Genomic DNA, 12,847 nt, shown 5'->3' on the forward strand with positions numbered 1-12,847 from the left:
TGGCTTTGACCAGCTCTGCAGTAATGCTCTTTATATATGAAAGACCTCAACAAGTGTTGGCTCCTTTTTTGGTTTGAGGGAGGTGATCATATTTATTTGAATTTGACATCATTTGTGGATCAGGAAGGGATAATATCTTCTTAGCTATAAGCTGAAGTACATGAATTGTGTTTATATACCATTCTTCATTTTATAAAATGTCCTAAGCTTTATTTTCCTACTTAAGCAAGAAATACATTCTAAGGGTGAAAAAATGCTAATTACAGAGTATCTAAATTCAACTTTCACAAATTACTGATTTCTTGCAAAACTCATGAAGCCAGAAGTATTTTTGTACTACAGCCAATAACAAAATAGGTAGTTTCAGAGATGCAATATATTTAAATATTTAACTGCCTGAAAACAAGGGTAAAAATTAAAAATTAACCATCTGCCTCTCCTAAAAGGTGACAGGCCATTCTAATTTCTTCCACTGTGAAATACAGGATGTTGTGCAACAGCCTGTATTATTCTTTAGCCCTATATACCTGGCACTTTGCTGTTTTTAACATGGATTGTCTTCTGCAATGTTCACAACATCTGCTAACAGATATCAGTGGTCTCATTTCCAAGTCCATGTCCTTAGGAACTTTCACTATTACGAGATTTTTCCCAGTTCTATAAAATATGAATTCATATTCCTCTCATCCAAAATAATTTCCTGAAGTGGAAGCAGGGTTCTGGAATAGTTTAAATCAAGGAAATGAAAGAAAATGACAACGGAGAGCCTTTCAGCTACAGGATGAACAGCTTGTCACCACCCTAAGCCTGAGACTGGCATTTCCTTTCATGCTTGCGACAGCCTCCCTCCCACTCAGGCCCAGGGACTGCCTGCAAAGTTTTGCTGGGAGGATGGGTATAAGTGTGAGAAGCTGCTCTCTGAAAGAGTTCCACAACAGGCTGTTCCCCCACAGCTTTCTACCTCCTCTCAGAATGGAGGAGTCCCTTGACAGCTTGAAGACAATGATCAGGAATAACTGTTTGTAAAAATCCATTTAATAAATATACATCTTAGAAGTACCAAAATAATTACCAACAAAATACACTATGTACACCATTTACAGGAGGGTAATACAAACCTTGATAGGTAGTGACTTTTAACCCCACACCACCAAACACCTGGTTATTACATGTGACAGGACACAACTGGGGTCAGCCACTAAATAAACAGTGATTCAATCAACAGCACAATAAATAAAATGTAGTTCTTTCATCAAAATCTTCTCCATAAACCCTAAAAGGTGAAGTTTTAAAGAGGTTTTCTTTGAATTCCAATCTTTCTTGCTCTCCCATAAAAAAGTTCACAAAAATAACAAAATAAGGGCTGATCTACCACAACAGAATGTTTGGGGACAGGCAGTGTGAAGTGTGGGTGGTAAGTACACCCTTTGAATTTTTTTTTCCTTTTTTCTTTTTTTAGAAAAATAAAACTCTCCTTTTGTACAAATATACAAGTCCATGTTCTTTTCAATATTTTCCGATCATAATGTCAGGCGCTGGCCTCCAAACACACAGTCATCATAAGGCAGCTAAAACAAGAGGAAAAAAGATATGTTAAACTTGCAGAACTTGGCCAAGGGTGTTGTAGGGAGGCTACTGAAAATAACTGAAGTATTCTTGGAATCCCTTCTCCATAACCCAAATATAATGAAACTGACAGGCTGAAGGAATTTTCTTTGAATGCTCCTTTCATTAAAAAAAAAGCTAAACTATTGCTTAGGGTGTAGTAGCTCTGTGGTAGAGCAGGTGCCTCACATGCACAAGGGCCTGGGTTCAATTCCCAGGATCAAGAGAAAGGATAAGCTATTAAAATAAAACAAAACAAAACAAACCCAAAAAAGGCGTACTCTTGGGATACTGGTTATATAGGTTCAAGTTTGAGAAACTGATGAGCCCTGTAATAGAGAGTAGCTCTAGGGCCTGGGAGGGCACTCATTATCTTGGGCAGAGTGATGAAGATGTTAATGGAAACTAACCTCATCCTCTGTGAACTCTGATTCTGTGTCATAGCTTTCCTCATCCTCGCTTTCAGGAAGCATCTGAAGGTTTTCCAGGGTGAGCTGGCCCAGCTGCTGCTGTATCCGGGTGCTCGGGCGGCCCCAGGTGAGCTGGTATGGGGAGTACCCTTGGTAGGTAACTCTGTTGACATCTGCCCCACACTTTAACAACAGGGACACCAGATCAGGATTCTGCAGGTCTACAGCGAGGTGGAGGGCTGTCCGGCCATTACAGGGCTCCTGAAACCAAGAGCAATTTGAGATATATACAGCTGAGTTTGGCATTTCTGCTTGCAAAAAGAGTATGCTTAGTGTTACTGAGGAGGAGCCTGACTCACTCCATCTGTAGGTTATGAAGCACTCACCTGAGCATTGACATCAGCACCCAAAGACACCAAAAACTCCACGATGCCCAAGTAGCCATGAATAGAGGCCAAGTGCAGACATGTGTGCCCTAGAAGAACAAAAGGCAAAAAGTATAGTCATTTGTCAACCCTCACACATGAGGCAGAACCTTACCCCTGTTCTTTTATGGGACAAATGGTCATATCTTATGAAATTTAAGAACTCAGAATTTGGGTTCTGAATGACATCAAACAGGCATGTCGAATGCGTGTTTCCTCAACCTTTCACATACTGGAAATTTAAGCTCTTGCCCTACTCCTTAAGTTGGCCCACCTACCCCTTCCCCATGGCAACTGCCCTTGGATGGGGCAGGTAAACATACCATTGTAATTGGTGGCCTGCAGGATGGACTGGAGGTGCTGTGTGGTGCAGGCCTGTGTCAGGACTCCTATGCTCGCCAGAAAGCCATGCTCACAGGCAAGGTGTAGGGGGGTATTTCCTCGAAAGTCTCGGAGCTCAGGATCACAGCCAGCTTCCAGAAGTGCCTCAGCAATTTCTGGCTGGTTGGTGATCACAGCCAAGTGGAGTGGAGTCTACAAATGGAAAAGGATACAAAGAAGGATGAGCCACGGAAACAAACCCATAATTTGATTCCCTGAATCCCAGACATCTCCTGGTTGTGGGTGCTTCTCCTCCCAGACAGGTACAGGGGGTTAGGCAAATACCAGAGGCTCTCAGCAGGTCATAAAGACCTCACCAAACCAATGGAATTTTCTTCACTCTCTAGGAAGCTGGCAGATTTGAATGAAAAAGGCCACAGCAGTATGGGCCAGGGAGTGTTAATTTAGAAATGATCTCAGGGCAAGGGTACTATATATCCAGCTCCACCATGGGGTCAGAGAGGGCACAGGGCGGGGTAAGGGGCCCACCTGCTGCAGGTTGTTCTGGAAGTTGAGGAAGGCTAGGTCTCCCTTCACCTGGCGAATCACTTCCATGGTCAGTGTCTTCTCTTCATGGATGATGGCCAAGTGCAGGAACCTGAGGGGAAGAGAGGGAAAACCCCCCAGGGGTGGTGAGTGCACTGCGTGGGGCCCAAGAAGCGCAGGCTGCGGGGGATTGCGCAAGGTCGGGGTTTCTGGAGGCCGAGGCCACGGTGTTTTCCGCGAGGTTATTATGAGCTGAGTGTTCCTGGCAGGCGCCCAGGGACTTTCCGGGCCCCACCCCCTCCGCGGCGGGCGCCGGCCAGACCGCCCCGCCCTCCAGCCCGGCCGGAACGCCCTGTACTTCCCCTCCCGGCCGCGCGGCGCCCGCCAGCGGCCCAGAAACTCCCGGCCCGCCTTATGCAACTGGGGACTTCGCGTCCCTGCCGCCGCCCCGCCCCCGGCCGCGAGGTCGGGGCCGGGGGGATGGGGGTGTGTGGCAAGGCGGCTGTGAAGCAGAGGTGCCCAGCCTTGGGCCCTCGGAGCCCGAGCCAACTCCCGTTTTCCCCACGCGCAGCCCTGCAGTTTTGCAAAGGTTCGCAACGGTGCAGAAAACCCGCAGGCAATAGAGGCCCCTTAGCCCGCGGCTTGAGCTGCAGGCCCCGCGCTCCCACTCCGCTCCGCACGTCCGCCCGACCCCCGCCATCCGGGCCCGCAACACTTACGAGTCTCCGTCCTCAGTGAGCTGCTGCTTCCAGGGCTCGGTGCCATGCGGCGCCTCCTGCGGCTCGAGGCGGATCTCTCGCAGCTCCTTCACCATCTGCTCGTACTCCTCGTCCTTCATGGAGTCCAGGCCGCTGTCGTGGCGGTCATCCAGCAGCCGCTCCTTCTTCAGCCCATCCCGGGGGCCCTCCATGGCCCACTCCTGAGCGTGCTCGACTGGCTGAAACATGGCGCGCTGAGAGCTCCGGGCGCTGTCCCCAGGTGCGCTCGGCTGCGGGCTGCGCGCTGCCTTCCTCGCAGTGTCGCTAGCAGGCAGAACTGCACGTTCGGATTGTTGTGGGCTCGGCAGCGCCGCCGCGGCGCCCTTATAACGCTGGCAGGGGATTTCTCCGGGGCGGGGTCAGGCGCGGGGAATTTCCAAGCTAGTCAGACCAGAAAAAGAGAACTGGCCTCGTCCTCTGCTAAGAAGCCTAAGCCCCGAGCCGGGGTTCATTAGAGAAACTCCCTGCGATGAGCCACTGGGGTCATGTACTGGGAACTTTTTCATGAGCGCTGAGTGGCTGGAAAGTCCTCCTGATCAAGCCCCCTCCCCCGAGGTACTTCCCTGCAGCTTGCACTCAGTAACCCTGGCCCTCTGCAAGAAAGCTTCTTTCCCTGGGGTTTCCCAGGATCGTTTTGATTTGGGGTCGTCGGCTGCAGAGATCCCAAGGACTCAGACTTGGTGGGCGGTTCCTCTTTGGGGTTTGCCAACCTGCGGGTCCTTTCCGTTTTTAGATCTTTTGAAAACGCAAGGGTGGAAATGATGGCTAGGTGTAGGGATTTGCTTCCCCCAAACTTCTTTCTGCTGGGAAGGACATACTGGTGGTTAAAAGGTCGCAGGCGTCAGTGTTTCTGCCAATATCAGGCTCATCTCATGGTGCAGGGACTTTTACCTCATCCCTAACACACACACACACAGTTGTGAAAATCTTTGTAATAGAAGTTGCAGATACCTCAATAACTATTAAGTTCCTACTGTCTGATTTACCTTGTGCTGCTGCAGAGAATTGATCCTGAGCCTACTTCTGGGTGCCCAGCTGAGGACTAGGTTAGTGCCTTACCCAATGGCAAGAAAATAGCCAAGAAAATAACTGCTAGGCATCCTGCAGGAGGTTGAAGACAGCCCTAACATTGCCCCCACATCTCTTGCTGCCTTCAATTTGCTCCTCTTCTCCGCAGGAGGGCGGCTGTAGGATACATTCATGCATTGGGTACCCACTCCAGAGATAAAGGGTTGGGGTTCACTATCTTCTGATTTCATCTGGAGAAATAGAACTGATGCTTCTGCCCCCAACCCCACCTCCTGCTCTCAAGGTGTGGTTTGAGTTCATCAGCTTCTTATAGAATTGATCCAGCCAAAATAAAGTCCCCCAGGTTGGGATTTTTTCCAAATTTGCCCAAATGGTGTTGGGGATGTATCTCAGTGGGAAAGCATTTGCTTAGAACGTTTGGGGCTCTGGGTTCAATCCCCATATCATTAAAAAAAAAAGATTCTGGGGTTAGGATTGTGGCTCAGAGGAAAAGCGCTCACCTAGCATGTGTGAGGATCCTGAGTTCGATCCTCAGCACCACATAAATATTAAATAAAGGAATTGTGTCCACCTACAACTAAAGAATAAATATATATATTTAAAAGTGCCCCATAGTTCTGTAAAGATTTCTGTAGATAATTGCAGTCATCTTTTTCTTGACTGGTTGTACCCTAACTAGCCTTTCCCTTCTCTTTATATCTTCACCCCCCTCTCTCAATATTTTAATGTAGAGAAACAGAATTGATAGGGTTAAAGTCAAACTATGAGGGGAGGGAAAAAAGTAAAATCAAGAAATAAAAACTTCCAGGTAGAAATGATCATATGTTCAAAGGAAAACTTCCCTGGGATTGACTCCGTTTTCTCTTAGTCTTCTGGTGTGTATGTATACAATTATAGAGGCAGTGTAAAACAGTGACTCTAAACAGGAGATCTTAATTCTAGGTTGTAGCTCTAATTAACTGCATATTAGTTGGAGATGTCAGTTAACATTTTAGTGGTATACTTGTGTTTAAAATAAGATTGGACTTAATTCTACTTAAGGTCTTCCGTGGCTTAAAAATGTATTGTTCACAAATGCATATTTAACCCTTCTTTGGAAGGATGGCCAAGGCTTTTGGGAATATCATACTATAAATTTTTGAAAGAACTCCAATACTTTATGTATTACATTATTAGTTCTCAAAACTAATCTTGTAAATAGGTATTATTCCCATTTTCCTAAAAAGAAACTGAAATGCATGGACATTTACCCAGGCATCTATGGCAGTTCATCTAATTTCTACCCCAATATATTAACCACTTGGCCAAAGAAGTTGTAAAATTAACACTTAAAAACTAATCATGAAGTGAGACCGAATACACTATAATTTGGAATATACTCTAAATCCTTTCTACTCAGACTGTAAAAGAAAGGGTAGGTGTTCCCCCTATCTGGGGATATTCACATCTTTTTTAAATGTACAGCAATGTTGAATTCTAAAAGCACCACCAACAGGTACACCAGAAGAGAATTTGGGACTGCAGTTATAAAAATTCAGGCATAAATTTCTTTGCACCTCCTTTGATGGTTTTATGTTCCTGATAGCATTCAGGATATGGTGGTCTGTTCCTGATTGTTTAGTGTGACACCTAGTGGTAAGAGTCAGGCCTAGGCCTTCCTTGATTTGTCACAATGCCTTTTTAAAAATTAGGGCGGTGCTGAATCTTTATGAGGTGGGGATTCCCAAGGAACTACCTTTTGTTTTCCTGCAACCCTGGGAGACAGTTTTGAATAATGTGAACCAACAGGTTTTCTCCCCTCACATATGGCTCAATATGGTTTAAGTCAACAAACATTACAACTTGGGTGAAAAAGAATATGCTTGGAAATCAGAACCATGAGCACACTTTTTCTTTCTTTCTTTCTTTTTTGTACATAAAAAGGAAGAAGACAGCAAAAGGGTCTGACTTTTGGTTTAGGAAGGTCTTTATAGACCCTTCACAGTGCTTGAATTTTTCTTCATTGTCAAATATTTTAACTAACCTTGAACATTTTAAAAATGTTAAAACCTTACATAAACAAATTTTAATGTTATGTGGTTCTGTGAGTGTGTATAGGTTGCCAGGGATTGAACCCAGAGGCCTTGTACATGCTAAGCACTTGCTCTACCCCAATTTACTCTCCCAAGCCTTTTTTTCTTTTTAGTGCAGAAGACAAAGAATTAAGTTTCACCTTGAGGTTAACTTTGTATTTTAACTCAGAATGTAGCCATAGAGAATGACAAGATGGACTATGAACCTCTAGGGATTCCCTGTGGGCAAGAACACCCACATGAGAAAATGAGCATCATGGGGCCTGGTGGGGCTGCTGGTAACTTGTGCATTCTTCCTGGGTGGGAAATGCTCAGTACAGGCTAAGCCTACTTCCTGAAGTGCCCAGTGATTTTACAGTGCAGAAAATTTTGTAAGTTAACCAGGTGCTCCAACATCTTCCATTTCCATTTCCTTCCTTCCTTTCTTTTTTTTTAATAGGGGTATTGGGGATTAAACCCAGAGGCAATCTACCACTGACATACACCCTAGCTCTTTTTAAAATTTTTTATTTTGAGCCAGGTCTTGCTAAATTATCCAGACTAGCCTTAAACTTGTAATCCTTCTGCCTCGGCCTTCCAAATAGCAGGAATTACAGGTTTGTACCACAATGCTCAATTTTCTTAGCATCGTGGGCCTGTGCCAGTTGGCTAGGCCAATTAAACCTAAATTATTTTGGGCCCTGAAAATTAAACTTTTGTCAGGATACTATCACTCAGTATAGCCAGGGTGGAAGAGAGAGGAACTGTAGCAGGGTCCTTGAAGACCAAGCAAGGCAGGCACACTCCTAATGCACAGTCCTTCTGTGACATTCTTTTTTTATTTTTGTATTGGGGATTGAACCCAGGAGCACTTCACCACTGAGCTAAATCCCCAGGGTCTTACTAAGTTGCTTAGGATCTTGCTAAATTGCTGAGGCTGGCCTCAAACTTGTGATCCTCTTGCCTCAGCCTCCCCAGTTGCTGAGATTACAAGTTTGGGCTATTGCACCTGGTTTCTGTGATATTCTGAATGTGTGTGTGTTGCTAGTATTGATCCCAGAGGCCTTTGTGCATGCTAGGCAAGCACTCTACCATTGAGCTATTTTCCCTGCCCTCTGAATGTATATTCTACGTCCAATCTCAGGCTTTCTTCTTCTCTCCTTCAGTGGTTAGTAACCATATATACCTCTCCCCAATCCCCTGAACCTGGAGCCCCCATGATGTTGCTCTTTTCTATAGAAAAAATAGCTGTCACTACCCTTTATAGGGTAGTGAAAATAGTCTCTCAAAGCTATAGTGTGCTCTCTTTGCTACAAATTCTGCAGTTTAATGAGGATCAAAGCCTTAAAGGATCTCAAGTACAAATACCCTCCATAGAGGCCAGGCAGGTTTCCCTGAAGAATGAAGCTGCCCTGTGAGTCTGAAGGGGAGTGGCTAGATCTCCAGCAGCCCAGATCTGAGTGTGCTTTCCTACTATTCAGGTCAGTAATCTTTGCCACATGGCATTTTGAGTTCAGTGCTGATCTTCCATTGTAGGAAAATACAAATTAGAAAATGTATTTTGATGTGAAAATTTTCACATCAAAACTTTTATGAAAACCAAACAATGCAATTTTGTCTTTTGGCTAAACAAACTCCAAAGGCCACACGTTTACAAGCTGTTTTTCCAGTCAAGGTATGATGTTTTAATAGTGGTTTGGGGGAAGGCCCCTACTCTCTGCTCCCTTGGCCTCAGAGGGTCTCTGCTCCCGGGATGTGTCCATCCAGGATGTGCAGGGCTGCTGCTGGCAGGCAGAGTCAGAATTAGAGACTTTGAGCCCTAAAGAGAGTTGTCCCTCCCTTCAAGGAATTTTTAAACACTATGCTGTAAAATATGTACAAGTCCAACAGAGTTTTGATTTTTCTTCACAAGAACCACACACACACACACACACACACACACACACACACACACACTTTTGAACCACATTATTTCAGTAAACATCTTGTGCATTGCTCATGCTGCAACCAGCATGGTGGTGCCCTAACCACATGCCCAAGCTGCCTATTGGGTAACTTGCTGCAAGGGAAGGAGGAGGCCTGCACATGTCACCCTTGGCCAAAATTCCTGGCTCTCCCTTTTCAAGGCTTGTTGGCAGTAACCAAATAATATTTATAGGCGTGTAGGATTGATCATGTTCTGTTGTGTTCTGGGAGGAGTAGTTAAATCAAGAAGGTGGTGGAGGCTTAGTAACACTTTGTTTCCCTCTGTGCCAGTGTCTTTGCTGTTTTGTCTCAGGTATAAATTCATTCCGAGTTTAGTCAGGGTAGGAGGAGATCTAGAAATAAGGCAGGTTCCACATTAGAGCCTGGTACTTGGCAGGATATCAGGCATCAATGATATAAGGTTCCCGTACTTGGGCACCATAATTAAGTGAAGGGCTAAAGATCCTTCTCAATATCAGGAGCTAAACCAAACCCATCACAAATACTTAATGGAAAAGAGGAAACTTTTTTTCTCCCTGTGGGCTAAGGTCTTGGACAAAGTTAAACAGAATCAGAGTTGCTAAAATATTGCTTTAGGTTATAAACAGAGAAAGGATTTGGGAACCTTGATCTTCAACAGGAAAGAGTGGGTTTGACAACATGGATATGGATTTTAGTTAGTAATTTTTATAAACTTGATGAAGGAACATCAGGGAAGCACATGTAGAACCCAGTCTCCATGTTGGCTCTGACACTAGGATAAGGCCCTTCTCAGACCTGCCTTTAGAAACTCTGTTCTCTGGAGTCAAACCCCAGGTTTCTTGGATAAGTATTAGAAACTGAGATTTGTTTCTAACACTTGTCTCTGAGGCTATTAATGGAGAAGAATAACTATAAAGATATTGGTTCTGAAAGTTATTCTGAATTGATTTTTACACATTTAGGAAGCAGAATAAGAAGAGTTGCAGTCAGAAGCCATGAGTAGGGAGAAAGGGACAGACTGGCCTGGAATGTTTTTCCTTTGTTTCCAGGTCTCAGCTGTCAGAGTCCAGTCCCATGACTGTCACATATTCCCTCTGGATAAGTCACTCAGCTTGGCTCAGGAATGCTCATCATTTCCTATATCCTATGGCTGTTTATAGGCTAAAGTTCAGGGATTATTTTTTTAACCAGGAACACTGATGTTTTTAGAAATCGAGATAGGTTCATGCATCACCAGATCTTTGAATGCTAATATATGAAAACTAGACTCATCTGGAAGAGAAGAAAAATAGGGTTAGTTTCTCTGCTTCCTGATCATAAGAGCCACTTCCTTCCACCACACTCTTCCTCCACCATGTTCTGCCTCATTTCAAGCCCTGAGGATTAGAACCCGATGGCTGTCTGGATGGAGACTTTTGAAACTGTGATGCCTGAAAAGTAGAGTGTTGCCTCTACCTCTGAAGCTGAAAATTAAAGAACCTTCATATCATGAATGCTTGGGTAATGCAAATGGATGCCAGACAGCGATTCTCAAAAATATTAAGAAATAAACAAGAAATTATAGTGTATGCAAATAATACCACTGAATAAAAGTCTTCTACAGTAAAACAAAATAAAATAAATAAAAAGAAAAAAAAAGAAAAAGAAAACTAGAGAACGGGGTGGCTTCTGAAACTCAAGGGGCTGGGGAGAATCTGGGTGGGTTTGACAACATGGATATGGATTTTAGATAGCAATTTTTATAAACTTGATGAAGGAACATCAGGGAAGCACATGTAGATCCCAGTCTCCATGTTGGCTCTGCCACCTTGAAAGATTCACCGGTACCCCAGGTTGCCAGGACAATGAGATAATTATACTTGATAAGTATACCAAATATAGCTTAATGAATGTATAAATAACAAAAAACAAGGAAGGTACCCAGATGGATTTCAGAGCAGAGAGGATGGGGAGACATAGGACAAAGAGAAAAGTACAGGGAGCCACAGTGGAATTTTCCCTACACAAATGGCAGGGTGGAGGAACAGTGCAGATAGTAGTGTCTGCGGCGACATCTTTTGGCCATTTATGGAAGAACTTTTCTCTGATAAATATTTTCTTGAGGGGATCTCAGGAAAGTCTGGAAAGTGAGGCTGAGGATGTGCACTGAGGCTGGGTATGTAGTTGAAACAGTAGTGCAGAATGTACTAGGGTCTCAAGGACAGAGCCCACTTTGTGAGCGCTTCTTCTCTGGCAACCCCTGGGGCCCGTGAGCTCAGTTCATCCTGCTTTTGAATTGATACCCAGACCTCTCTCCATTTCCACTCTCCCCACATGAGTTCAGGCCTTGCTCTACCAGAGTGGCTTCCTGATTTGTTATTTATACATTCATTGAACTATATTTGGTATACTTATCAATTATAATTATATCATTTAATCTTCAGCATTGTTTGATGGGTATCATTTTCTGTTTTAAAGGAAATTGAAGCTCAGATAACTGAAGTAAAACAATCACAAGGCTGTAGCTAGGAAATCTCAGAACCAGCATTCAAATTCATCACTTCGTACACTGCCACTCCTGGGCTTCCCCTCCAACTCTAAAATATTGCTTGACAGTTCCTATTTAAAATTTTTTCAAAGGTATTGGCCTGTGTGTGTGTGTGTGTGTGTGTGTGTGTATTTGTATATGTATATATATGTATATATATGTGTATATACACACACATTATATATATATATATATATATATATATATGTAATATATAATATGTGTACATATAAACATATATTTTTGTTTATGGTACTAGGGACTGAATCCAGGGGCAATCTATTACTGAGCTACATCCTCAGTCCTTTTAAAAAAATTTTATTTTAAGATAGGGTCTCACTAAATTGTCCAGGCTGGCCTTGAACTTGGGATCCTCCTACCTCAGCCTCCCAAATAGCTGGGATTACAGACATGTGCCTGGCTATATATTTTATACAGTTTTAAAATTTAGTTAAGTTGAAACATAATACCTGTATGTGGTTAAAAAAAATCAAGCTAACTAAAAGGGTTACAATTATACAATTACATTTCTTTGGGCTGGGTGTGTAGCTTGATAGTGGAGCCCCCATTTAGCATGTACAAGGCTCTGGGTTTGATTCTTATCACCAGAAATTTTTTTTCTCTTAAATGCTGTTTCTAATACACATTTCCATCCCATAATTTCCTATAACTGAACCTCCAGTGGCCTGCTGTAGCCTGCAGGGAAAAGTCTGAATTCCTCAGCTGGTACCTACAGCCCTGCAGGGTCAGACCCCACCCATCCTCAGTGCTCCCCAGCACCAACACACTGTCCCAGCTGCTGTGGCCTCACACAGGACTATGTCCCCTCCCCTCCTTCCCTGCTCAGCTTCCTTGCCAGAACCCACTCTTTCCAAGACTCCTTCCTTATCTTTTCTGGAGTGCTTAGCCTTCTCCCAGATCCTTCTAGTGCTTACTGACTGTCTTGGGCCACATGTTGCCATGTAACTGAAGTTATTGCTAGTCCTCCACTTTGACCCTTTGATGGACACTTCACTGTATAGGATGGAACAAGGTCTGCTGGGTGGGGAGGACAATATATATTTCTTCTGTCTCCCATATCAATTCCCTTGTTTTAGGCCTGTGTATCCTTTTCCTTCGTACCTATCATAATTATTCCTCCACTCTCCTTCTCTGTTAGTAGTTCACTCTTTATCCAATCAACTTTCCTTCTCTACCTGGGAATTATCTCCAGATAACCTCCAGAGGT

General features: G+C 43.9%; 1 protein-coding gene across 1 annotated transcript; it reads right to left on the reverse strand.

Annotated features, from left to right (window-relative positions):
* Positions 1–1,025: 1,025 nt before the first annotated feature.
* On the reverse strand, positions 1,026–4,373 carry Nfkbia (NFKB inhibitor alpha). The gene is made up of 6 exons (XM_026413818.2): positions 4,027–4,373; positions 3,311–3,419; positions 2,764–2,974; positions 2,402–2,490; positions 2,016–2,276; positions 1,026–1,568 (listed from the first exon to the last, which is right to left on the reverse strand). The coding sequence occupies exons 1-6, from the start codon at positions 4,251–4,253 to the stop codon at positions 1,521–1,523; spliced, it is 945 nt and encodes a 314-aa protein (XP_026269603.1). The 5' UTR covers positions 4,254–4,373; the 3' UTR covers positions 1,026–1,520.
* Positions 4,374–12,847: the final 8,474 nt, after the last annotated feature.

This window comes from Urocitellus parryii, chromosome 6 (assembly GCF_045843805.1).
Source record: "Urocitellus parryii isolate mUroPar1 chromosome 6, mUroPar1.hap1, whole genome shotgun sequence".
Taxonomy (NCBI): Eukaryota; Metazoa; Chordata; class Mammalia; order Rodentia; family Sciuridae; genus Urocitellus; species Urocitellus parryii.